The 25,512-nt window shown below is 36.5% G+C and overlaps 2 protein-coding genes across 5 annotated transcripts in view; both read left to right on the top strand.

The window, feature by feature from the left end:
• Positions 1–261: 261 nt before the first annotated feature.
• cdk21 (cyclin-dependent kinase 21) lies at positions 262–4,508 on the top strand. Its single transcript, XM_039686358.2, has 8 exons — positions 262–440; positions 865–1,133; positions 1,231–1,363; positions 2,111–2,278; positions 2,361–2,470; positions 3,243–3,293; positions 3,397–3,529; positions 3,629–4,508. The coding sequence occupies exons 2-8, from the start codon at positions 898–900 to the stop codon at positions 3,719–3,721; spliced, it is 924 nt and encodes a 307-aa protein (XP_039542292.1). The 5' UTR covers positions 262–440; positions 865–897; the 3' UTR covers positions 3,722–4,508.
• Positions 4,509–5,946: 1,438 nt separating this feature from the next.
• svilc (supervillin c) overlaps positions 5,947–25,512 on the top strand; it is a 34,479-nt gene continuing 14,913 nt past the window's right edge. For 2 of the 4 annotated variants that reach the window (XM_089128704.1, XM_039687394.2), the window contains exons 1-9: positions 5,947–6,030; positions 12,767–13,288; positions 17,530–17,564; positions 19,082–19,143; positions 20,923–21,071; positions 21,234–21,462; positions 22,912–23,438; positions 24,150–24,237; positions 24,437–24,484. In XM_089128704.1, coding sequence (XP_088984830.1) covers positions 12,978–13,288; positions 17,530–17,564; positions 19,082–19,143; positions 20,923–21,071; positions 21,234–21,462; positions 22,912–23,438; positions 24,150–24,237; positions 24,437–24,484 — 1,449 coding nt within the window. In that variant the 5' untranslated portion in view covers positions 5,947–6,030; positions 12,767–12,977. Of the gene's footprint in view, positions 6,031–12,766; positions 13,289–17,337; positions 17,396–17,529; positions 17,565–19,081; positions 19,144–20,922; positions 21,072–21,233; positions 21,463–22,911; positions 23,439–24,149; positions 24,238–24,436; positions 24,485–25,512 lie in introns of those variants that run through there. The other 2 variants (XM_089128703.1, XM_039687396.2) reach the window with 2 other exon arrangements.

The following is a 25,512-nucleotide window of genomic DNA, read 5'->3' as shown; positions in this document are numbered from 1 at the left end:
TAAATGCTTTTTTTTTTTCTTAATTTGCTGTATCATCAAATTAATCATCAGGACCCTGCAAGAAAAAAATAGACAATCTTAAACAAGCTTAAACTAAACCACAATTAACTAAATTTTGTTTATGTGTCTAAAGTCATGCATGGTATAGGTAAAGGTATTATATGCAGTTTATAGGCTATATATATATTTTTTTGTCGACACAGTTCATTAATGTATATATCTTATCACCTGAGAAAATCGTTTCTTAAATTGCTAAGTGAAATGGGGGAAATCCAGCAGAAATCTACAGCTGTTCATTGGCTGGTGGTCGCGATATAAATCTCACACCCCTGCATGTCGCGAGGTTTTATTAAAATCATGGCAAACAACAACATATTGATCAGTGTCAGTGATCCAAAATTGTAGATTCTACTATTCAAGGTGTTGGATTGACAGAAAAGGTAAGTCATAACGTCAATTATCACAGTTTTCAAATGAATAAACAACGTGCACGCTTACCGCGATATTAAACAAGATAGAATATTCAATAAACACCAGGAGAAATTCAGATCGCGACACCGCTGATGGCATTTGGGTCATTCGACACGATGGTAGAATCTGGAAAAGTCCAAATAACCCAGATATCAATGAATAAATCAAGTCTAATCTAATTTATTTTAATCTCAATAAATCAATTTAGAAACGTATTTAATTTTACAAACAATTTAATGCCAGTGGAATGTAATTAACAATGTAATTATTGTTTATTCATTTAATTTTAAACGGTTTTCTAACAGGCCGAATAAATTGAATCGCTTGAACACCCATGAATGGAAAGTCAGACTCGGTCCGACTTTATGACATAACGCCTTTTTGTTATTGCAGTAACACGGATTGACAGATTGCTCTGATCCAAACATGGATGACAGTTGTTGGGAGAGCTCAGAATCAGATTATGAATTCCTGGCAGAAATCGGCCAGGGCTCCTACGGGAAAGTGTACAAAGCCAGAGAGAGGCGCGACAAGCAGCGTCTCATAGCGGTGAAGAGACTGAACCTCCCCGAGGACCCAGAGTGTGGCATCCCTCAGTTCGTCATTCGAGAAGTGGCTCTTCTGCGAAAAATGGAGCACTTCAACCACCCCAACATAGTCAAGTGAGTATGAAAACGGTCGGTCAAATACCAAAGAAGGTTTGAGAAGTGTAGTGTGTTTTCAGTTTGAGCATTGTGACCTCTCTCTATCTCTCTTTAGGTTGCTGAATGTTTCAGCTGGATGGCAGAACCAGAAGTTTGACCTGATGTTGGTGTTTGAATATATTGATCAAGATCTTACCACATTTCTCAGCAAAGCGTCAGCGAAAGGCCTGGCCAGAGACAAAATCAAGGTTTGAACTTTGCTAGTTTTACTGCAGTAGATATTTACTGCAGGAATATTGTGAAAATTAGTTTTTGTATAACTACAAAAAAGATATTGAACACTTCCGCCATTAATGCCCAGGAAAAAAGACGGTTCAATGAACATACAACATTCCCCAATGTGCTAGCATTTTGTTGCAGAGATTAAGGATTAGTTCACCCAAAAGTTATCCAATAATTTACTTACCCTCAAGCTATCCTAGGTGTATATGACTTTCTTCTTTCAGCCAAACACAGTTATATTAAAAAATATCCTGGCTCTTCCAAGCTTTTTAATAGGAGTGAACGGTCCCGAACGGTAAACACATCCATCTATCATAAAAGTAATCCATACGGCTCTAGGTGGTTAATAAATGCCTTCTAAAGTGAATCGATGCGTTTTTATTAGAAAAATATCCATAATTATAACTCAATGATTTTTTTTTGCAGCTGATGAACGATAAAAACATTAATCAGAGCTCAGTTTTAAAGTGCCAGATGACAAAACTGCAGCTTAGAATAAACAGAATGATATTTTGTGTTGGTGTGGACGTTAATATACAGTAGTTATTGTTATCTTCATAGCTATAGTTCTGTGTGTATGGGCCTTTAGATCAGGGGTGTCCAGACTCAGTCCTGGAAAATTTACCTCCATCTTGCCTCAACTCATTGCAGTGGACAGAATAGGACACCCCTGCTTTAGATTGAGTTTTTTTTTTCTCTCTCTCTTTATGTAGGATTTGATGCGTCAGCTGCTCAGCGGACTTGACTTCCTCCATACCAACACTGTCATTCACCGGGACCTGAAGCCAGATAATGTGCTTGTGAGCAGTCGGGGGGTGGTCAAGATCGCAGACTTTGGTTTAGCCAGGATATACACATGCCATATCGCCCTCACCCCATGTGTATGGACCTCACATTCACAATCAAATGTGGAGTGGTCGGGAGCTCTGGCATGTGATTTGTAATTGTGTGTGTTTTGCGCAGGTTGCTACTCTGTGGTACAGGGCTCCAGAGGTCCTGTTGCAGTCCAGTTACATGTCTTCAGTGGATATGTGGAGTGCCGGCTGCATTTTTGCAGAGCTCTTTCTGTTAAGGTGAGAGCAAAACAGTTCAGAGAGATATTCTTTTACAATGGATGTCAAGTCGCCACCTGACATACACTAACATTGAAGTTCGGGGTCAGTTTTTATGCTTTTATTCAGCAAGGATAAATTAATCAGCAAGGTTTGGAGCCAAACAGGATAACCTCTGTTTTATTTTCATTCAGTTGAAGAAAGTTTCTGTCCATCCATTCTCTAATGGCTTCAAACATGCTAACAAGGAAGAAACAGAATCATTTCCAAAATCTAATGGTAAATAGAGTTGAGTATCATATGCATAGATGTGATAGTTGATCTTGTAATGCTCGAAAATCAAGCGCAGGGGAAGCATGTAAAGAGAGAAAAGAATTGGACCCAAGATGGAGCCCTGGGGCACCCCACAAGTTATTGGTAATAAGGATGAGGAAAATTCTTCAATTTCAACAGATAAGGTCCTGTTTAAAAGATAAGACTCGAAGTTACCACTGTAATGCATTTTCACGGATGCCGACCTCATGTCTTAATCTCTGCAACAGAATAGAAAGGCTGCGCTTAGGTCTAACAAGACGAGGAACTTTAAATAACACGTGTGGCCATGCTACAAGGTCATATTTCATTTTGCCTTAGTTATGCAGTCATGCTTATGGTTTTGAGGATGTCAAATCACTAATATAAGGCCTAATATAAATCTTTAACCACGTGACAGATTCATGAATTTGCACACAATACAAACAGCTTGTCAATGTCTGAGATTTCAGTTGAACTTTCTCTGTCAACTTTTCTGCAGGCCGTTATTTTGTGGATTCACAGAAATCCAGCAGCTGCAAAAGATTTTTGAGTGAGTGAAAATAAATACCTTTGCATTCCCAAATCCCAGTTAATATTAATTGCAACTAAGAACCACACACTTTTGTGATAATCGTATGTTCCCTCTCTCACAGGGTAATTGGTTTGCCGGGTGAGGAGGACTGGCCTATAGAAAGCCCTGTCTGCTACACTCCTGCCTGGGTTGAGACAAAGCCAACAGCACAACTGCTGCCCAGCCTAACCCACGAGGAGAATGACCTGTTGTCTGTAAGCGTTACTCATTGATTCCTATATGGTTTGTGACTGGTACTCAAAATACACATTTAAATAACTGTTTTCTTGTCTGAAACTTCCCTCTCCATGTAGCAATGTTTGGCTTTCAATCCAGCTCATCGCATTTCTGCATGCAGAGCTTTGGATCATCCTTTCCTGGCTAACCGCAACAGTGAAGATGAGTGACAGATGGGCGGAGTCACATCATTTGCCTGGCTCCTCCCATCCAGTCTGAGCTGCAGAATTATTCTGCCACAAGAGTGATTAGATTCATTTTATAATAATGGAGTAAAGTGCAACACCTTAACCATTGGATCACTTTTTTTTATTTTATTTTGTTTTTATATATATTTCTCAAATGAAAACTTCTTGGTGGAAATGCAACATGTTACTGATACTGCGTAATGATGATGTTTAAAAAGAAACAAATGCCCTTATGAAACATTCAGTTATTTTTGGAGCTCTCATGTCCTGATTTTTTTTTTTATATATATAAAATTATATATATACACCACCTTGTTCATGTGTTTACGGAGGTGAGGAATGAGAATTTGTCTTTTTCACTTGTGACAACTCTCTAATAATGAAATTGTGTATGTTGCAGCACAATATGTTGTTTAACAGGTAAGTTTGATGTTTCAGTGTGCTTTTTGAAAGTTGACTTTTTTCATCGTAATGTTTTTATCCCATTTTGTTTTTTGTTTTGCCTTCATTTTAAAGACACACTATGTTTTAGGTTCTAAGCAAATTGTTTGAAGTTTTCTGTTTTCTGTTCATGATGAATTTGAGGTAAACAAACAAGAGCCAGCAGTGCCCCTTGGTTGTCGAATGGGCTGAGAGTGATATTTAAGCTTAGTTGACATTATGATTTTATTATGAATACAATACAAATCAATTAAATATGTGATTGAATGCACATTTTATCATTTTCTTTATACTGACACTTCGGTAATAAAACAGCAATTTCAACATTGTTTGCCACATTTTTTCTCTATCAGCAACCAAGAATATCTAATGCAAATAGTTACTTTGAACATTCCTTTACAGTTACAAATTACTTCATAAAAGGTACTCAGTAATGTAATCTGAGCCCTACAATATGGAAGTAATGTAATCTGATTACGTTTGGATTCCTTCAAGGTCACATGTGCAAATAAAGTCAAGTAAATAAATAAAAATAAACATGTAAATAAAAAGCAGTCATCACAGCTATTTTTATTTATTATGGATTTGTTGCAAAATAAGAAAATGGCATGTAGCTGTAACTATGCTTTAACTCAATAGCTCTGCTAATATAAAACCAACCTGATATACAATTCTGAAGAATACAAGCATTTTTCCTCAAGCAAATATTATAATAAAATATGAACTGAATTATGTTAACATTAAACAAAGCTACAAAAAAATAAAATAAAAAAACGTGTTGGATTCAAAATTACTACAAATGATTGCAGTTAGTCTGTTGGCAGGATTTGGCATAGGCCCAAGCTTCTCAACCTGATTGTCCAATGGATTCCTGGTAGTATTCCTCCCATTTATTTTCAAGATATAAGAGTAATTTCATTTGTTTTTGACTGTAACCAATTTCAGGTACCAGTATTTTTGTATACTGATTACTTAACGCTGTATTCCGTTACTCCCCAACCCTGTAATGTAGAGCTAAAATGACTACAGCTATGAAAGGTGACCACTGGGAGGCAGTCATGCCACAGTGTCATTGTTTTTCTTTTACCATATCTGATATGTCATCCCCAAGAAATGTAGCTAATGCAGAAGGATCATCAGCAAGATTTTCTTTCCCTTATGTACAAAATTATAAGTGGAAATTTTGTTCATATTTGTGGCTCCCGTCTGTAGCCTGGTTTTGCACTTAAGTACTTTTGGTCTGAATTTTGAAGTTTGTTTTCAAACAAAAGTTGTTTTGTTTTTGTTCCTTCCGGTCTAATTCTAAACAAATCCACAGTAACTATTTTTTTTTATTATTATTAGAAACTCCGTCGATTTCATGTAAACATTACGACGCCCATGAGGGGGCGCGCCGCCATGTGGACGGCAAAGCCTGTTTCTAATCTATCACTTGCGAGTGATCAATTATATTTCTTAAAAGGGTTTTTGTAATACTTAGTAATACTTACTTGCAAAAAATTATTTTAGACCAAGTAGATTTTTTAATAAAATTAGCTGTGCCCTCTTGCAATGGAATGTTGCCCCCTAGTCATGGGGTATTTTTATCTCTCTCTCTCTCTCTCTCTCTCTCTCTCTCTCTCTCTCTCTCTCTCTCTCTCTCTCTCTCTCTCTCTCTCTCTCTCTCTCTCTCTCTCTCTCTCTCTCTCTCTCTCTCTCTAACCCTGCCCAGCCGCACCCCCCCCCCTCCTCACCCACTCACACCCTAAAAGGCATTTCACACTCTCTCATTGGCCATTAGGGCAGTGTGTGTGTCTGTGTGTAGCTGTCAGTGTTGATCCAAACGCACAGCTGATCCATCCACAGATCGAGTAAGTACCGTCATTCATTTCCGCCGTTACATTTATCACGAGTTTTAAGACAACAGATTTTCCTATCGTTGTGAAACTAAACGAAAAAAGAACTTTTCACTTCATATCGTAAATAGGTAAAAGTAACCTTGTTTTGGCAGCTCATGCTAAACATAGTGCCTTCTTTCTTTTGTAATGCTGGATTTTGCTTGTAGAAGTCCGAATGAGCTTTCATTGTGTCTTTATCTTTACTGCATAAAGTGAGTGAATGATATCTGCAACCGTGCTTGCAGCGCAGCAAACCCACCTGTAGCCTACACCTCAAATTAAATAACTTAAAAGTTTCTACGAACTATAAATGTACGCTATAATAGAAATTCACATGACTGTTGTTGATATAGCCAAATTTGGCACATTATTTTCATATTGTGGTTACCCCCATTTTCTTATCAGAGCTTGTATGATGAGCAGTATGCCTATTGGTAACACATTTGACGTTTTAAAATGCTTTAAAATTCCACATTCATAATGCCATAATGCTGTATACTGTTTTATTCATGTATCTTAATCAGACAAGTTGTTTATTCTTGAGAATAAATGTAGCCTATCCCAAGACATAGTTTACAATGCGTTTGAATTATAGCATATCATCAGCATTCAGCAACATTATGAGGTTATTACAGTGTTTGGAGTTATTTGTAAAAATGCATTGCATTATAATGTGTCTTATACAGTCTTTTGCATATCTAATACATGTACATGCTTCAGGTAAAGTGTAAGGTTATTATTGAAGTTGCTTGCATGATAATTATCAGTGAAGGATAATGATTATAATGGGAAAAGAAAATGGACGTCTTGGAATTTTTTCCTTGTGCCCTGCCTTGAGATTATGATGAGTGAATGTGTGTGTGTGTGTGTGTGTGTGTGTGTGTGTGTGTGTGTGTGTGTGTGTGAGAGAGAGAGAGAGGGTTATGACTTGTCTAGCTTCTGTGACCCGTGGGTTATGTGAGTACAACCAAGGTCAAAAGCTAAATTGTATTTATCATCCACTGCCATTTTTTTGTTAATGCGGACTGTTCCTGATTAGTGTCTTAAACATCTTGGTGTTGTACTGTTTACCTCTTTGTCTTAAGACTATTACCATGCCTGTGTTAAATATAACTTTGACATTGCATTACCTCATCATAGCACAGTAAGGGGGCTAAAAGTCCTGAAATCCCATACTGGTTATAACTGTAAGTCCATGAACTTTCTCTACTCTAAATCCTTGTGATGTAGCCGGAGCTAAATGACATGTAATTGGACATGTCTTGCAGAAGAGTCATGCAAATCTTGAGACTCTAACTATGTATTTGTGTGTTTGAATCTGCTTGTGGGTGTTAGTCTCTCCAGACAAACTGTCAGTCTGTACATTAGTGGTGGAGATTTTAAGGGTGTGTTCACACTTGGCAGGTTTGGTTCAATTAAAACGAACTTTGGTGTGATCGCTCTTTTAGTGTGGTTCATTTGAGTTAATGCTGCCATCCGAACCTTGGTGTGCACTAACAAAACAAACACCAAACAAACTCTGGTGCAGTTCGACTGAAATATGAACTCAACTACCAAGTTCCAAAAACAAGATGTGTCACAAGATGCAACCCTAAAATGCTCAAGCCTGGTTTTGCATGCTTGGTAAGTTCTTGGTATGTTTTGTATTTTTAGGTTAGTAGTAAAAATAACAGTAATAAGTAAATGTTTAATTTTCTATTTTTCATGAATGAGTGAGTCATTGAATCATTTACTCTACCGATTTGTTCTCAAACGCTGATGCTGCGACTCATTTCGAAGGCTGCGCCCTCCGGAGGTCGCATCGAGCACATATGTCATTGAAGCTGTCTCGTTTTAAAAAAGCATCCATTTTAAAATTGACTGTTATCCTCCGTAATTACTGTAATGTCTTTATGACTTTAGAATGTAATGGCTGTTCTAATGGAACTTCTGTAAATGAAAATGGAAAAACAAACAATGCTTTGTTCTCGTTTATTGAATTGTTGTTTATTAACACATTTATACTGTCTCTGCCCTTTTAATCGAATAACCAATCAGAAAGCCATCATTGCTAGACGTTTTCAGATTCGTAACAGAAGCTTGGGCACTTCTTCAAACTTAACATTATTTTCTGAATATGTGGTGTAACCTGCTGCATCATGCTTTGCATGGCAGTTACACACTCTTGAACACTTGCAGTCATGGCAGTTACACACTCTTGTAGTCATGGCAGTTACACACTCTTCTCTTGAACTCTTGTAGTCATGGCAGTTACACACTCTTGAACACTTGCAGTCATGGCAGTTACACACTCTTGTAGTCATGGCAGTTACACACTCTTCTCTTGAACTCTTGTAGTCATGGCAGTTACACACTCTTCTCTTGAACCCTTGCAGTCATGGCAGTTGCACACTCTTGCCCCTGTGAAGTTATTTATTTATTTAGTGTAGTGTAGTGTATCTCTTCTCTTCTCGGTTGCCGTGTTAACTGGTGTGAGGGCAGGACAATCTGTCACTCACATGACATCACAACAAGAGCAAATCACAAATATCCGATACAATCGATTCCCTGCCTGGTGGACATAATCAAGTCCCACCCTAGAGTACATTTCTTCTTGTTTGTTTCATGCTGACTTTAACAGTTTGTCAGCTCAAAACAAAATTGTTACAATTAATAATAACAATATATTAAACAAAATTGCAACCATTATTATTAATAGTAGTATTATAATAGATATTCATAAATAATTATTTCTGTTGACTGATTAATTAACAAAAAACAGGAATAAAACAATAATTTAAAAAGCACATCAGATCTGTGCCATACTAAATGCATTTCCTGTTTTTTTGTGTAAATTGCCTTTGGCAGTTATTAAACGCTATAATTGGTGTATGTCAAATGCATCTTGTATTACTTGTTTTTCTGGGCACAAGCTTATGAGACTTAATTTAAATGCAGCTGGATTGTTGTAAACACACCTGCCACAAGATAACTGTAGTACAATTAATCCAACGGCTATTAAGCAAGATTAGTAGCGTGTGCTGAGAATACCCCAGTCATGACTAGTGAATTGTGAATGTTGCCGTCTATGTGTGTGTGGTTGTTTGCATATGTCTGTGCTCAGCACATGTCCATGTCAGATAGAGTTACTGGATTAAGGACTGATGAGTCTAACTGATCCCAAACGTCAACCAGCTACTACAGTGCCGTTCCATCCCGTATACTCAAACTCCCTTTCACGTGACTGACTCGCTCCATCTCTCCGTCTCTGTCATATACTGTCTCTAGCGTAAGCACTTTTTGGTTGATTACTGCTGGGTACTGTGTAGCTTTCGAAATATTTCGAAGTAAAGTCAAAGACAAAGTGGTGCCAAATTGACAACCTGCAGCCATTGCACTTTATAACCACTTTATTTACCTCATGTTGCTACATGCATATTCAAATATTTTTTATTAGGCTATGTTTTTAAAAAAAATATTGAATGGGTGTTTTATTGAGATGTTTAAAATCAGCACACATTTTCATTTTGTCACATACTGTTTGAGACTCTTATCATCATGGGATCATGACATGGCTAAGCTTGTTAAATCTCTCAGGAAAGTCTCTCTCAGATGGGACATGACTCTCATGCTCCCTACAGACAGGACATTTCTGCTAAAGATCCTCTTCACTTTTGCATTACAAGTCTATTAAGAGGTTTAAATTAATATATTGAACTGACTTTTATATCATTTATCTTCATTTCTATATTGGCCAACTATTTAGTAGTAAAACTGTCTGAGGAGGATTTGCAGAAATGTAGTTAAATGTATCAGTCTGTAATTTCTAGTATTGATAGATGGCATTACTTAGAGTTCTTGGATAAACTTGGTAGGTCCATTTTGTAAGTTCCACTCCTCATGATATGATTGCTGTAGATTTGAGAGGTCAAACTCTGCTTTGGGCTCCTGAAAACCCATATAAGGCCTACAGAGTGAAGCTGTACCCCTCTTTCTGCTGTGGTACTGCTGTGGATCTTTGCTCTGTTGTTATATCGGGGCTATTGTGTTTCAGCTGTGAGCGGATCTGGCAGAATGCTGATGCTTACAGTTTGCTTATTTAGGAGGAGAGGAGCCCCTACACACACACACACACACACACACACACTCCTCTTTGATGCAGCTTGGAGGGCTCCCATGGGAAGCCCATTGGCCACATGCTGGGTCCACGTTGTATATGGGTGATACGATGATGATATCATCATTTATGTATGAGTAAAGGTGTGTTTGTGTTGTTATGGCAGCTTGGTGACTAAGTTACCACATGATCATTTTGAAAGGCATGTTCTGACTGGTCTTGTTTGGGTAATTTGACGTATTACAGCTGAGTGTGACTAACTCGATGTTGGCTTAGTCTGTGTCTGAATCAGTTGCATTAGCTTCACTTGTTCTGCAGGTTCTTCATGCTATTGTTCGGATATGACTGTCTTTACTGTTTCTGTGGCTTCCCATAGATGCGTAAAATGAACAATAATACTAATTTCTAAACTGAATTATAGTTTTCCTTAAAGGAATACTCCACCGTTTTTTGAAATAAGGCTTATTTGCAGTGTTCCCAATCCCTACATTAAAATAGTTTGGCAAAAGCACTTCCACGTAAGTGGTTGTGCTTTACCTGTGATATACTGTAGTCCCATGTCAATATCTATGCCTGTTTAATCGCCTAGTCTTAATTTGAAATGCCATTTGTACTCGTTGTGAATACACAGGCCACAAGAAGTAATGGGTTTTGTTTTTTGTTTTTGTTTGTTTTTTTTAATCACTTTTACTCACGACATGCTACTTGGCAACATAGGATCCCATTCATTATGCTAAGCTAAGCTAGCGTCGGCGCTGCCAAACTAAGACAATGCATGCACTTTGAAAAAATGCTTTTGCCAAACTGTTTTAATGTAGAGTTTGCAAGAGTTTTTTTGCAAGAGTTTGATTTGGCAAGAATAACACCAAGCAATCTGTCAAATATATCTTGATGGTAAGTATAAATATAATCCCTGTTCAAAAAACGGTGGAGTGTTCCTTTAAAATAGGTTCCTCTGACCATCAAGATATTTGACAGATTGCTTGGTGTTATTCTTGCCAAATCAAACTCTTGCAAAAATCCCAAAAGATAACTTGTAGTACAATTATTCATTTCTAAATAATTTCTGCAGCACTGTTTTCAACACTGATAATAGTACGAAATGTTTCTTGAGCCCAACTCGTCATACCAGAATGATTTCTAAAGGATCATGTGGTACTGAAGACTGGAATAATGGAGTAATGAGGAATAAATTACATTATAAAATATATTAAAACAGAAATATTTTTGCAGCCTTAAAGGGTTAGTTCACCCAAAAATGAAAATTCTGTCAGTATTTACTCACCCTCATGTTGTTCCAACCCCGTAAGACCTTCGTTCATCTTCGGAACACAAATTAAGATATTTAAGATATTAAGATCGCTCCTGCATACAGTCCATAGGCTTCTTGAGGGACTGGCTTTTGCTGTCCTCGAAAAGTCATTAAAGACATTGTTAAAATAGTCCAAGTGACTACAGGGGCTCAATCTTAAGTTTATCAAACGACGAGAACACTTTTGTGCGCAAAAAAACAACAAAAATAACGACTTTATTTCAAGTATTCGTTTATTTCTCCCTCTGCGCGAGTCAGGTTACTAGTTTAATAGCGTAAGCTTCTGTTATTGTACGTCACACGCATCACACACACATGACCAGCGTCGGCCAATAGTGGGCCTACGTGTGACGTAGCTCTACGCAATCACACTACGTTAACTGACTTACAGGCTCATGGAGAAGGAAGTGAATAGTTGAAATAAAGTCGTTATTTTTGTTGTTTTTTTGTGCACAAAAGTGTTCTCGTCGTTTGATAAACTTAAGATTGAGCCCCTGTAGTCACTTGGACTATTTTAACGATGTCTTTAACGACTTTTCGGGGACAGCAAGAGCCAGTCCCTCAAGAAGCCTATGGACTGTATGCAGGAGCGACCTTAATATCTTAAATATCTTAATTTGTGTTCCGAAGATGAACGAAGGTCTTACGGGGTTGGAACAACATGAGGGTGAGTAAATACTGACAGAATTTTCATTTTTGGGTGAACTAACCCTTTAATAGGCACAGGAAACTTATTTTAAATGCATTAAAAATCTTACCAACAGCAAACTTTCGATTGATGAAAATATCTGATAAACGATACTCATTACAGCAAAACAATCTGGAAAATTTAAGCTAATCATTTTTTGTGAGTTTATTGTTATTTGGGTTACTGTCTCTGACTTGTGTTGTTTACTTAAAATGTGTTGTATTATGCCAGTACTAATAAACCAGCTGAGACTAACTCAAATACACCTGTGTTGGTGTTGATGGATCAGCTTGTCTGATAAATGGCTTGCCCTAAAAAGACTGCTGAGATGAGCTGCACATCTGAGGTGTAGAGTGTCAGTGCAAGAGGAGTTTCCCAAATTCAGAAGCTCACTTAAGCAGGTCATGGAGTACACTTACACTGATAAATAGGAAAGGTACATAATAATTTTGCAGGTTTGCAGGTAGGTTTGAGCTTTGGATATAAACAAAAAGAATTAAACAGGGTCTAAATTTATAGGTGTTAATTGTTGAATGAAAGTATTTTTTTGTCCTTCCATTTATCCGTGTCGAGCGGATGATCTAAGAACTCTTTTATTTGCTTTGTATTACAGTGCCATGTCCTCAGGGAAGTGATCAGGATGACACACACACACATTATTCGAGGAACCTGCTGTAATTTGTTCTTCTGATCAATCGAACATCTCTTCGGTTGGGTCTCCACCCTTGTTTTCCAAATTGAGGTGTTATTATCATCTTGATTATACACCAGGAATTATTCTGCCTACTTCAAACATCCAAAGTGACAAAACTGGAGTTGATGAAATGGACAAAATGGAAAATGCAGCCCAGGAGTCCAGAGCTGAACGCATAGCTCGCTACAAAGCTGAGAGACGGCGAGAGCTGGCTGAACGTTATGGCAGCCAGGAAGAGGAGCTTCCATCTAAGTGGTCGAGAAGAGACAGGGAAGGACGCGGTGTCCGTGACGCTAACTATGTGGAAAAGTCTGTTTCAGGAGGAATGAATGGGGGGATGGGTAGGAATGGACAAACACCATTAGAGGAACGGCCTGTTCCTGCAATGATCTCCAATGGATGTAAGGTGAACACCAGTCGAGAGAACACACACCAAAACAGGTGAGCTTGAAAGATTTGTGTCATTCCTCTTGAAAATTCATCTTAGTTACTTTTTTAAATATACATTCCTGGGTTTATTGTGGACATAAATCAGGCATTACGTATTGTGACGGAGTTTCATCCTCTGCAAATAGTCACTTGATCACACAGGACTTCCAGTTTTGGATATAATCTAATCCTCACAAAATAAAATTTCTGCTAAATTAAATAGGCCTACATTTAAGATACAATACAATTTCCTTTTATTTAGAATACACTGTTTTAAAATAAACAATCTAATAAAGTTAATGTGAAGCATATTTGTCAGTCATGCATAAAAGAAACAGGTAAGATTTACACTTTTTATTTTATCTAAATAATCATATTTTCAAAATGCATTTAGTCAAACTGCTCCGAATCAGAACGGATCTATTCATTGTGAATTTATTCAGCTAAAAACTATAATTAAAACAAGGCAAGCTGTGGAACAAGCCACATTAAATTAGTCTAAATGAATGAGTTTAAAACAAACTTGATTTATTGATAAATATATACATCTGGTCATTGTGTACACATTTAGTTTATACTTTTATACTGTATGCATCACATTCAGTTATTTAGTTTCTTTGTCAAAGCTCTGTAATCCAAATGGATGCAACAATCATATGCAAGTCAAATAAATAAATCTAAAATTTAGACCTAAATGTAATAATGTTTTGCAAGCTGCATTTTCATCATTCTCTATATCTACGCCATCCCTCCCTGTGCATGTCTCTTAGCTGTCCCTGCCTTTACACACTTTATTTCCTCCAGTTGAAGTCCTCTGTCTCTCTCAATCACCCTCTCCAGGGAATGTTTGTTGGGCTTCTCTGGTTCAGTGGATGGGGAAAACCCTCCAGACTCCCATGGGCCCTCAACCCCTGAAACACGCCAGTTACACACTCATGTATCAGTAGGCCAGCTGAAGAGCGCTCTTCTGCAGCAAACCTCGAGCCCTGCTCCGTCTAATAGAGTGTAGGGAGTGTGTCTCAGTGTGTGTGTTCATTTCCTGCTTCATTCTGTTTGTATTGCCATAGGCAAAGGCATTTGCAGTTATCTCTAACACCACTATTCTGCATAATAATAATATTTTAGGAAAGGTACACTATGTAACTTTCGCGGTTAAAAAAAACAAAACAGGGTATTTTGGTTGTGCTTCGGCTGTGTGGATGAATATGGTTATCCTACTGCTCCAAAAAAAAAAAAAAAACTGATCCCTCAGTTCTCGCCATATCCAAAAAGCCAAGCCAATGTTGATTCTTGTTTTATTACGAGCTCCGTTGTGTTTTTTTTTTCTTTTTTTTTGCCAGCAGACTCTCCTCTGTTCAGAGGAATAATTTAGCTGTTTCGTGTCAGTCTTTCCCAGTCGTTGTGAAAGATAACTAAACTATGCTACTCCTGCACCATACACACGTTAAAGTAGCCAGAGCAACTTTCCTGTGAAAAACATCCCTCCCCTTCTAAATTATAAATATACGTTTTAAAAGGATGTGCTGACTCGTTATTTAAATTCTGAATATTTTTTTTACATGGTGTACCTTGGGCTGCAAAAATACACTTAAATTAGACAGATACACATCATGAAATGTATTCACACATCTAGGAGTCACACCATATTAAACGAATAAAATGTTAAAGTAGTTTTTAAAGTAAGTTTCTAAAGTGTTTAACAGTGTTTTAGCTTTTCTTTGTTGGCTGTATCTGTGCCCTTACATTTCATATCAGTTTTAGGGTAGCTTTTAATGTAATAAATTGTATTATGTGCACATTTTGTGGTGCTAACATAATGCTAATGTTTACCTGTAGTTTTGGCACCTTGATGACAGTGTGATTGATGCTGTCTAACATCCTACCATCTTCAGTGTGCTGTGAGAAGTAGAAGAAGTGTCCTTTACTAATCTTTTCCTTTGACTCATTCCTTCTTTCTCTGTTTCTGTTTCCCTTGCAAACACACATTCTTCCTCTCCGCCATCTGGTTTGTGTACTCAAATATTAGCACCACTGATGGTGGTGTGGTGGCCTTGACTCTTGACCTAGCGGTTCAACCAGGTGCCGAGGGATGTCGTCGGCGTAGCCGTCGATACATGCCAGGGGATCCTGCAGGGAGTCGCAAAAACAGTGAACGTTTCCGTACTCAACCCATCACAGCTTGTGAGATAAAGGAGAGTTGTGGGTATGGAGACTGTCTCTGATCTCCACACAGGCATGCAGTGTGTGTGTGTGCTCACAGCAGTTGCTTACTACCTAGACAAACTAACTTAGCTGGGTGTTATGATTGTCATTAACCTTTTTTTCATGACAAAAAAAAAAAACATTCAAACATGCCATACATCTACATGCTCTATTATATATATATATATATATTAGGGCTAGGGCTGTCAAATGATTAATTGCGATTAATCACATCCAACATAAAAGTTTGTGTTTACATAATATATGTGGGTACACTGTGTATAATTATTTTATATATATAAATACACACACATGCTTGTATATATTTAAGAAATATTTTCATGTTGTACTGAATATAGATTTATATATAATTTATATTAAATATAAATGTCAATATTTTATATATAAATAATATTTTTTTCTTAAATATACATGTATGTGTGTGTATTTACATGTATATACAAAATAATTATACACAGTGCACCCACATATATTATGTAAACACAAACTTTTATTTTGGATGTGATTAATCACAATTAATCGTTTGACGGCCCATTTAATATATATACAGTATATATATATATAATTTCAAAGAAATGCTGATCTTTTGAACTTGAAACAAATTGGTCACAGTTTCTACAAAAATATTAAGCAGGGTTTTTTTTTAATATTAAGCAACTGTTTTTCACATTAATAATACGAATTTGTTTTTGAGGATCAAATCAAATTATCATTTGAATGATTTATGAAGGATCATGTGACACTGAAGACTGGAATAATGTCTGCTTTATCATCACAGAAATATTTACACTCGTTTAAAATAAAAGTATTTTGTTTGCGCTAACTGTAATGCTCTTTATACTCAGTGCAAAGAAGATTCTTGTATTTTCACCTAGTGTAAATATTCCTGTGATGATAAAGCAGACATACTGTAGATATTCAAATATAATGACCCATCTTACCATTGATCAGCTCTACCAAACTGGATTGTTTTTTTTTTCATGAATAAACAAACACTGTTATGTTGTCTTGATTTATACAGTGAAGCAGCTTTGATACATTCTGTATTGTGAAAAGCGCTATATAAATATATTTGACTTGACTTGACTTGACATTATTCCAGTCTTCAGTATCATATGATCCTTCATAAATCATTCTAATATGATGATTTGATGAATGATGATTTAATAATATTTAATAATATTTATAATAAACGCTACTCCAAGTTGATTTGCAATGAGAAAAGGGAAAAGAATGAGTGCGGTAAAAAGCGGATTGGATTGGGTCGATCGCGTCAAAAGCTAACGGCACACGTCTTACTCCTCATGCAGTATATATCTTTTGTTTGTCTAGCTCAATCAGATAACAGTGGGCTGAGTCAGTGTAAAAAGCCTCTGTCAACAATGCTGCCTACTTGAACTTGGTGTAAATAGACACTAGGCATATTAAAATCGAAAACAGATATTAAATTGTAATAATATTTCACACTATTATGTTTTTTGACATCAAGAGCTGAGTAACATTTCAGCTTTTTGTTTAATTTACTATATTTTACAATTAAATATTGAAAAAAATAGGTTTAAACGTTATTTAATCAGGAAAATGACACACTGCATGTGTGCGTACTGTGTGTGTTTGTTGATATTTAGTCATTTAAGAGTAAAATCCTTTCACTATCATAAATAGCTGGAATATATTAACAGATGCCAGATATCATACTCAGCACAGTCCTTTCCTTTGAGTTAGGAAATGAGTTCAGCATGTATCCCATGTGCTTGATAGGATCATCCAACAGGGTGTGTGTAAGAGCTCATAGTTTTAATAGTTTGGATTATGTCATGCATATAACCTGCACAGATGTGTCTGAGTGAGTGTGTGTCACAATGCCCGTAGTGCCGGAGAGGCTTGTTAAAGCAGGTCTGGTGTGAAGTCATCTTACTTTTTTTCTGTATAACATATATGCGTATCCGAGTTAGCAGTTGAAAGTGAGTTTGGTTTTTGTGGTCCTTCCTTTTTCTTTGAGACTTCTCATAAAGTTCTTCATTTCACAGAACAATGGACGATGAAAATCAGGACACCTCGCAAAGTAAGTGCTTGACCTACAATTTTACACTGTAAAAAATGTTAATCAACTAAAAGTCAACATTAAGTCATATGCTGCTTTTTAATTTAAGTTAAAAAAGTGGTGCCAAAGTAAAAACCTACAAGTGAGAAACTCCTTATTGTAGTAGACATTATTGTGACAAGCTAAATTGATGAAAACAGAGATTATGTTATAGTATTGAAGCATTTTTATGAAGTATTTCAGGTTTTTATGAAATTCAGCATTCATACACCATACCGTTCAAGAGTCGGGGTCAGAATCAGGGTCAGAAAGATGTTCTGCATCATTCAGCAGTGTCATATGATATTCCAGAAATAATAATAATATGCTGATTTGCTGCTCAAGAGTTTATAATAACCACATTTATTTGAAATATAAAAATTTTGTAACAATGTAAAAGTCGCTTTAATGTCACTTACGATCAATTTAATGCATCCATGCTTTTCTCTTTCAAAAAACAAAACAAAAAACATTCTTACTGACCTTTGAATGGTAGTGTTTGTGTAGGCGTATATTGAGGAGGTTTTTTTTTTTTTTGTAAATGGTTGTCTAACTAGTCTGAGCAGTCTTTTCAAAGTTTGCTCTACCGCTTCATAGTACCATTGCAATGCAATACACATAGTAAACACACTCTCATAGACTTTTACACATGCATATATTCTGAGTAAGTGGATACTGTCATAAACAGTTATAATGACCTCTGTTTTATTACTGGTGAGTGGATACATCTTACAAGGCTGTATAAAAAAAGCTTATAGTCTTATAAATATAAGCCATGCTTTTTAGGACAGTAATTTAGTGACACTTTTAGTAACACATTTAGTATAATAATAACATGGGAAAAGGAAGAATGATGTGTGTATTATGTTTAGGGTTAGGGGATAGAATACACAGTTTGTCCAGTATAAAAATCATGTCAATGGAAAGTCCCCATAAAACATGAAAACACAACGTGTGTGTGTGTGTGTTTGAGATCAGCTATAAATCTGCCAGTCAAGAGAAGTATACGCACAGGTGAAGAATACATCTGCCAAACTGTTTGTGCATTTGGCCAAACACAGAGCAATGAGTTTATGAGCATGTGAGAGAACATATGATATGTTTGTCAGTTATTTAGTGATCTCACATAGAAAATTACACCACTATGATCTAAGTTGAATCACATGTGTATATAGTTTGTGGACAAATGAATTAGTCCCCAGAACTAAGCTAAATCTGACAGCCTTTTTTAGGGATGTCCTTAATTGCAAACATGTAAAAAAAGCCTGCGAACTACAGTTATGTAACTGTGTACTATATAAAACAATATGCTATGTACTCAATTAGATATGCATGTGTGTGTATGCATGTGGATCCGTTCAGATTGTCTCACAAGTAATGCAGTCTGTTATGATGTCTCAGTATCGATTAGCGTGGCATTTCTGTTGCTCTAAAATGCATGTGTGTGACTTGGAGATACTTATCCCCTTGTAATGTTGTGCTTGCTGTTTTTCTTGCAGTGGATGTAAAGACAGATGACAGAGCCAAGATGAGTGTAGCTGCCAAGATGTCCCTGTTTAAAGTAGGTGAAACAAGAGCCCACCGTATCTCTTTAGCAACTGCTGCTGCCTGAATAGAAAAAGGTCATTGCCATGGATGGAAAACACAGACACACACGCACCTTGTGTATATTTACCCTTTTGGGGACTTCCCAATTCACTGTTCTTGATAAAAGCTAATTATAATTACTTACCATTACCATAAAATTCACTTTTTAATGTATTGGTATTAGCACTTTTATAACCAGGCATTTCTCATTACACACATAAAACTTATTCTCACATACAAAAATGTTTTTAATTTTCTAAAATGTCTCTTGGATAAAGTATATTTATACATTTTAAAGAGCAATGTGATGCTGGAAAATGAATTTTCTAATCATTTTGGAGTAATCTCTCTCTTTCTCTTTCTGCTCCGGTATGTTTTCTCCTCTCTGTTCTTATGCTTTGTGTTTGGGTTGTATGTGGTAATAGGACACCTGTAGTGTTTGGTTACCGTATGACCCACTGGGTTTCATTTGTTACTGTGACTTCCTTACCGAGACTATCAGTGCAGGATCTGTTTAATTCATCCTGCCACTGACCCATTTCACCAGAGAGAGAGATATTACATTTTCTTGGTGATATAGAAAATACAGGGATTGTTCTCATAACAATGACAGTAATGCCATCAAACTCACTCACATGTTGATGTGACAAATGATATTCATTCTTACATGGAACACATGAGTAATTGTTTTTATGTACACTGAAAGTGAATTGTGACTTAATACGGGGTGACACATCTTCACACAGCATACAGTATTATCAAAGTACTTGGTAACTATGCAAATATAATATGCAAAAAATAATATTGCATGCAATGACTTCTAACATAAATGAGTTTATGAGTTTACTTTTTGGTCAGTTTTTGAGTTTGTTGGCCCCTAGACACCATTCATTTTCATTGTATGGAAAAGAGCAGCGTGAATATTCTCTTAAACATCTCCTGTTGTGATCTATGGAAGAAAGAAAATCTAACAGATTTGGTGAAGCATGAATTATTTTGTGTAAATAAAAAGGAATTTAAAGTGATTATATTTTTAAATGCTGTTAAAATTATGTTTTTTTCAATCGTCACATTTAAATTTGTCAAATTACAATACCATTCAATTTTTTTGAAGGTTTTTTAAAGATTTTTTTTTTTCAATTTTTTTTTCTCTTATGTTCACCAAGGCTGCACATTTTTGATCAAAAGTACCTTAAAAATAGTACAATAAAAATAAATACAAATAAAAAATAATAAAAAAAGTACAATAAAAATAATAATACACAGTATTACACAATTTTTTAAATTTTAATTTTTTTTTTCTAAATTTGAAATAACTTTTCTAAATAAATGTATTTTATTCATGTGATGGTAAAGCTGAATTTTCAGCATCATTACTCCAGTCTTCAGTCACATGATCCTTCAGAAATCATTCTAGTATGATGGTTTGCTGCCCAATAAACATTTCTTATTATTATCAATGTTGAACAAAATTGTGCTGCTTAATATTTTTGTGGAAAACATGATACATTTTTCAGGATAAAGAACAGAATTTCTTTTTTAAAATAAAAATATTTTGTAACATTTTAAATGTCTTATTGTCACTGTTAATCAATTTAATTGTCTTTCGTCCTTAAAAAATCATTGATTTCTTTAAAAAAAAAATCTTATCAAAAAAGCATCATCTCTTGGTGAATTATTTACATCTGTCACTCTCTCTCTCATTTAATTCCACCATTTAAATATTCTTAATACATTGTTGTTTTGCTATCAGGAATTGGAGAAGACAGCTTCACCTGAGGCGTCTTTATTCCTCAAACCTCGCTCCAGTAATAGTTTCCATGAGCGCAGAGTTCGCCGTAACAACGATCCCCGAGCACTCACTCAGCCAATCACCTTTGAGGAAACAGTGATGGCAGCCAGGTGGGCAGGAGTTCATTAAACAACATACTCATTTCTTGCATTAATATGTTTTTAAATCTCTATCTATACTTACAGCAGCATTGCCACTGCCAATTTAAGAAGTAATTCTGAGGTTAAAAACAAATAAATGACCTAATTCACTGTCAATGGTTCCTCCTTCAGTCCTCAGTCGGGTGAGGCGTGTGAGCCTGAGGCAGAGGTGGAGGATGATGCTGGCACTAAACTGTCTATGAGTGAGAAACTGGCTCTCTTCAACAAACTGTCTCAGCCCATATTGGGTGCTGTGGGGAGTCCCGTGAGAGACGGCAGCCCACTAGAGGCCTCCGAGAGACGCAGACAGAAGGGTGCACGCTACCGCACACAGCCCATTACTGTGGATGAGGTCAATTTGGTAAGTATATTTTGGCATGCATGAACATATATAGCTCTGCTTGTCTGTGGTTACTTGGCATTGTCTCTATTTGCCACTTGTCCAGTCATCATTTTGTTTTAATCAGTGTGTGTCAGCTTTAGATCTGGTGACCATGATAAAAAATTCCAATGAATTTCCATTTAAATTTTTTTTGGAAGGTTAAATGTATGAATGTTTACTAGTAAGTTTTATGATTAGGTGAAATAATTTAATTCAAGATACATTTTCTAAAAATTAATCATATTTTCTAAAAACTAAAAATGGCATAGCCATCACAGAAAAAAAAGCAATATATATATATATATATATATATATATATATATATATATATATATATATATATATATATATGAAGAGTTCAGATGCAAAAGCCTCTAAGTGCCATTTGAAATTTTCTTCTAAAATGATCATTTTTATCAAGCTTGTATATTTAAGTTCAGTAATTTCACTTAAATGGCAATGAAGATTACCTATTAATTGTCATTTAAGTGAAATTACTGAACTTAAATATACAAGCTTGATAAAAATGGTCATTTTAGAAGAAAATTTCAAATGGCATTTAGAGGCTTTTGCATCTGAACTCTTCATATATATATATGAAGAGTTCAGATGCAAAAGCCTCTAAATGCCATTTGAAATTTTCTTCTTTAATGATGATTTTTATCAAACTTGTATATTTAAGTTCAGTAATTTCACTTAAATGGCAATGATAATTACCTATTAATTTTTATTTAAGTAAAATTACTGAACTTAAATATACAAGTTTGATAAAAATCATCATTAAAGAAGAAAATTTCAAATGGCATTTAGAGGCTTTTGCATCTGAACTCTTCATATATATATATATATATATATATATATATATATATATATATATATATATATATATATAAATAAAATAAAAAGACACAAAAAAATATTTTATTTTTATTGAATATTCACTCTTCATGAGTTTCATTCATTTTCAAATAATTGGAACTTCCGGTAGTTGGTTTGGTTTTAAATATTTTTGATTATTATTCAGTGTGTATATTTTATTATCATTATAAGTTGCTTGTTTACCTTATTGTCAGTTTGTTTAAAAAGTTTATTTAAGCAATAAACAATAGATGATTTCACTCACAATATATTTTCTAAAAAAGTGATCTGATTACCTTAATCATTTTGCTCTGTTAAATTATTGTTGTGTGAAGGATGCTCAGATATTTTCTAATAGAAAATAAAGTAGAAATATTGAATATTGGGAAGAAGATTTTTGCAGTAATGCTGCACGCCAAAACTTTCATCGAACACAGATGTCGTGCTTAAGCAACCTGATGATAAAACCAACATCCAAAACACAACACAAGCCCTTTTTTGTGACTTTAACTTCTAGATTACATTCTCTGTCGTTTCCAGAGATGTTTATAAGCCTTTCTTCCACTTTAGCTTCAAAAAGAGCCTGTTCAGCTTCCTCGTCTTCATCTGACGCCTCACCTCTCTGACCGACAGCAAGCTGAGTCCATCAACCTGAAGCCCAGTGAAGTGTGTCTCTCTAGGCCGAGCTCTTCACAGGAGAGGGGTTCCTCCTCCGAACTCACCTCATCACCCCATCTAAAGCCTATAGCAGGCAGCAACTCCCAGAATTCAGTGCAGATTAAAGGCATTTTGAAAAAGAGCACTTCAGAGGGAGTGGTGTGGAGGAGTGGAACCAGAGATCGGGATAGGGATCTGAATGGACATGGCCTTGAGAAGAATGGGGGAGAGAGGAGCGAGAGGGATGTGAAAGAGGAGAGACATATATCAGCTGTGGGTCGATCTCCAGCCTGTCCCTCCAGTGTTCCCTGGAGGCAGAGGGGAAGGAAGGAAGAACACGGCAGAACACGGAGATCTGCGTCGAAGCCTGACGAATGTCCATCCCAGTCAGAAGACCTCCAGATCACAGAACAGAGTAGAGAATCAGACATCACTGACAGGTTCTCTCACTTTTACTCTCTTGCTCTTTGTGTTTGTTGTCTCGATATACAGTATACCATTCATTTTGGGTCAGTAAGAATGTTTATAAAAAAAGAAGGAATTATTACTATTTGCTTTTATTTGACAAGAATGCATTAAAAAAGTGATAGTGAAGACATTTATTCTTTATATTCATCAAAGAATCCTGTAAAGTTTGAATCAGGGTTTCCACAAAAATACTGAGCAATTATTAACTTAATAATCTCATTAACATCTCCCCAAGAAATGTTGCATCTTCAACAGTTGCTGGCACTGTCACCCAAGTGCTCCTGTACCAAAGCTGTACTCTTGCAATTGTGGTAATAATAATACGTAGGGAGTCTCATATTAATAGCAAAAAGCATTTCTAAGATACTGCCTTATTTCCTGATTTGTGTAGTCACCATAAAAATAGCCCATGTGCTACTTTTAAACAACATAGTATGAGGATTATGTACCTCAAATTAGATGACTATCTGACGAAATCTATCCATCTTATTTTTAACATAAGTGCAGGCATGGCCATTTGTTACACACAAGGCTGATTTTATTTCTTACAAGAACAGTCTGTTATGCTGCTTGATATTGCAAACTGGTATTTGTTATATTATTTTAATTTATGGTATATGGTATGTGTTTGACAAAATTCGTCAGTGTTTGGCTCCTATTAAATGAGAAAGTGTTTTTCACAGGCTGGCTGGCTCAAGAGTAACTAAAGAAGAAGAGGAGGTGCAAAGTGCTAAGCCAAGGTGCAATATCAGTGTAAACAGTGGGCCACAGGTGTGTGTATGAGATGCTAATTTCATTGTTTTTTATAGACACCTAAAATATCAAAGCTTATTTAACTAGGTGATATTGACTATGAGGTTTATATTTCTGTGTGTAAATAAATAGATCAGCATGTGTGTTTGTGGTCAAATGTATGTGAGTCACAACTCAATATCTTTGTTGTCCCTGATTTCCACACTGCCCCCTGTAGGATGAGACTGTCAGGACAGCGGAATCTACTCCCCAAACTCAATGCTGGGTAAGCTTGCTATGTGAGTTTATGCAATATGTGTTTCAGTTACTTTAACTGACTTAATGATCATACATTGTTGCTTATTACTGTATGTGCTAAAAAGTGAGATTTCACTAGTCATTGTCTCTATGTGTTTATTCTATTTGACTGAGCATACAGTATATTGTTGTTGTTGAGATTTTATTAGTCAATCACCCTCTCCTTCTCCTCTCCTCTCACTCTCCTCTCACTCCTCCTCTCACTCTCCTCTCACTCCTCCTCTCCTCTATAAATATTTTTTTCTCCTCTCTCCTCTCTCTCCTCATCTCTCCTCTCATCTCCTCCTCTCTTCTCCCATCCTCTCCTCTTCTCCTCTCTCCTCTCATTCTCCTTTCCCTCTCCTCTCGTCTCGTCCCCTCTCCTCTCTCCTGTCCCCTCATCTCTCTCCTCTCCTCTCATTCTCCTCTCCTTCTCCTCTCCCTCTCCCCTCACTTCTCCTCTCTCCTCTCCTCTCCTCTCCTCTCACTCCTCCTCTCCTCTCCTCTCATCCCCTCTCCTCTCCTCTCATTCTCCCCTCTTTATCCTCTCCGTCTCCTCTCCTCTATAAATATTTTTTCTCCTCTTTCTCCTCTCTCTCATCTCTCTCCTCCTCTCTCCTCTCATCTTCTCTCCTCTCCTCTCATTCTCCTTTCTCTCCTCCTCTCTTCTCCCATCCTCTTCTCCTCTCCTCTCCTTCTCCTCTCCTCTCTTCTCCTCCCATTCTCCTCTTCTTCTCTCATCTCATTCTCCTCTCCTCTCCTTATCCTCTCCTTCTTCTCATCTCTCATCTCCTCTCACTCCTCCTCTCCTCTTCTCTTCTCCTCTCCCCTCCTCTATGAATATTTTTTCTCATCTCTCTCCCCTCTCTCCTCTCTGCTCCTCTCTCTCCTCCTCTCTTCTTCCATCCTCTTCTCCTCTCCTCTCCTTCTCCTCTCCTCTCCTCTCTTCTCCTCCGATTCTCCTCTCATTCTCTTCTCCTCTCCTCTCCTTATCCTCTCCTTCTTCTCCTCTCCCTC

This window comes from Pimephales promelas, chromosome 3 (genome assembly GCF_988280905.1).
Source record: "Pimephales promelas chromosome 3, fPimPro1.hap1.1, whole genome shotgun sequence".
In the NCBI taxonomy this organism is placed as follows: domain Eukaryota; kingdom Metazoa; phylum Chordata; class Actinopteri; order Cypriniformes; family Leuciscidae; genus Pimephales; species Pimephales promelas.
The sequence above is the reverse complement of the archived record's forward strand: the minus strand, read 5'-3'. Positions and strand labels throughout refer to the sequence as shown.

Excerpts from the sequence above, each read along its gene's own strand:
- cdk21 (XM_039686358.2), top strand. The coding sequence starts at position 898 with ATGGATGACAGTTGTTGGGAGAGCTCAGAATCAGATTATGAATTCCTG. Across the intron at positions 2,279-2,360 it reads ATATCGCCCTCACCCCATGT|GTTGCTACTCTGTGGTACAG; the intron begins GTATGGACCTCA and ends TGTTTTGCGCAG. Across the intron at positions 3,294-3,396 it reads CAGCTGCAAAAGATTTTTGA|GGTAATTGGTTTGCCGGGTG; the intron begins GTGAGTGAAAAT and ends CCTCTCTCACAG.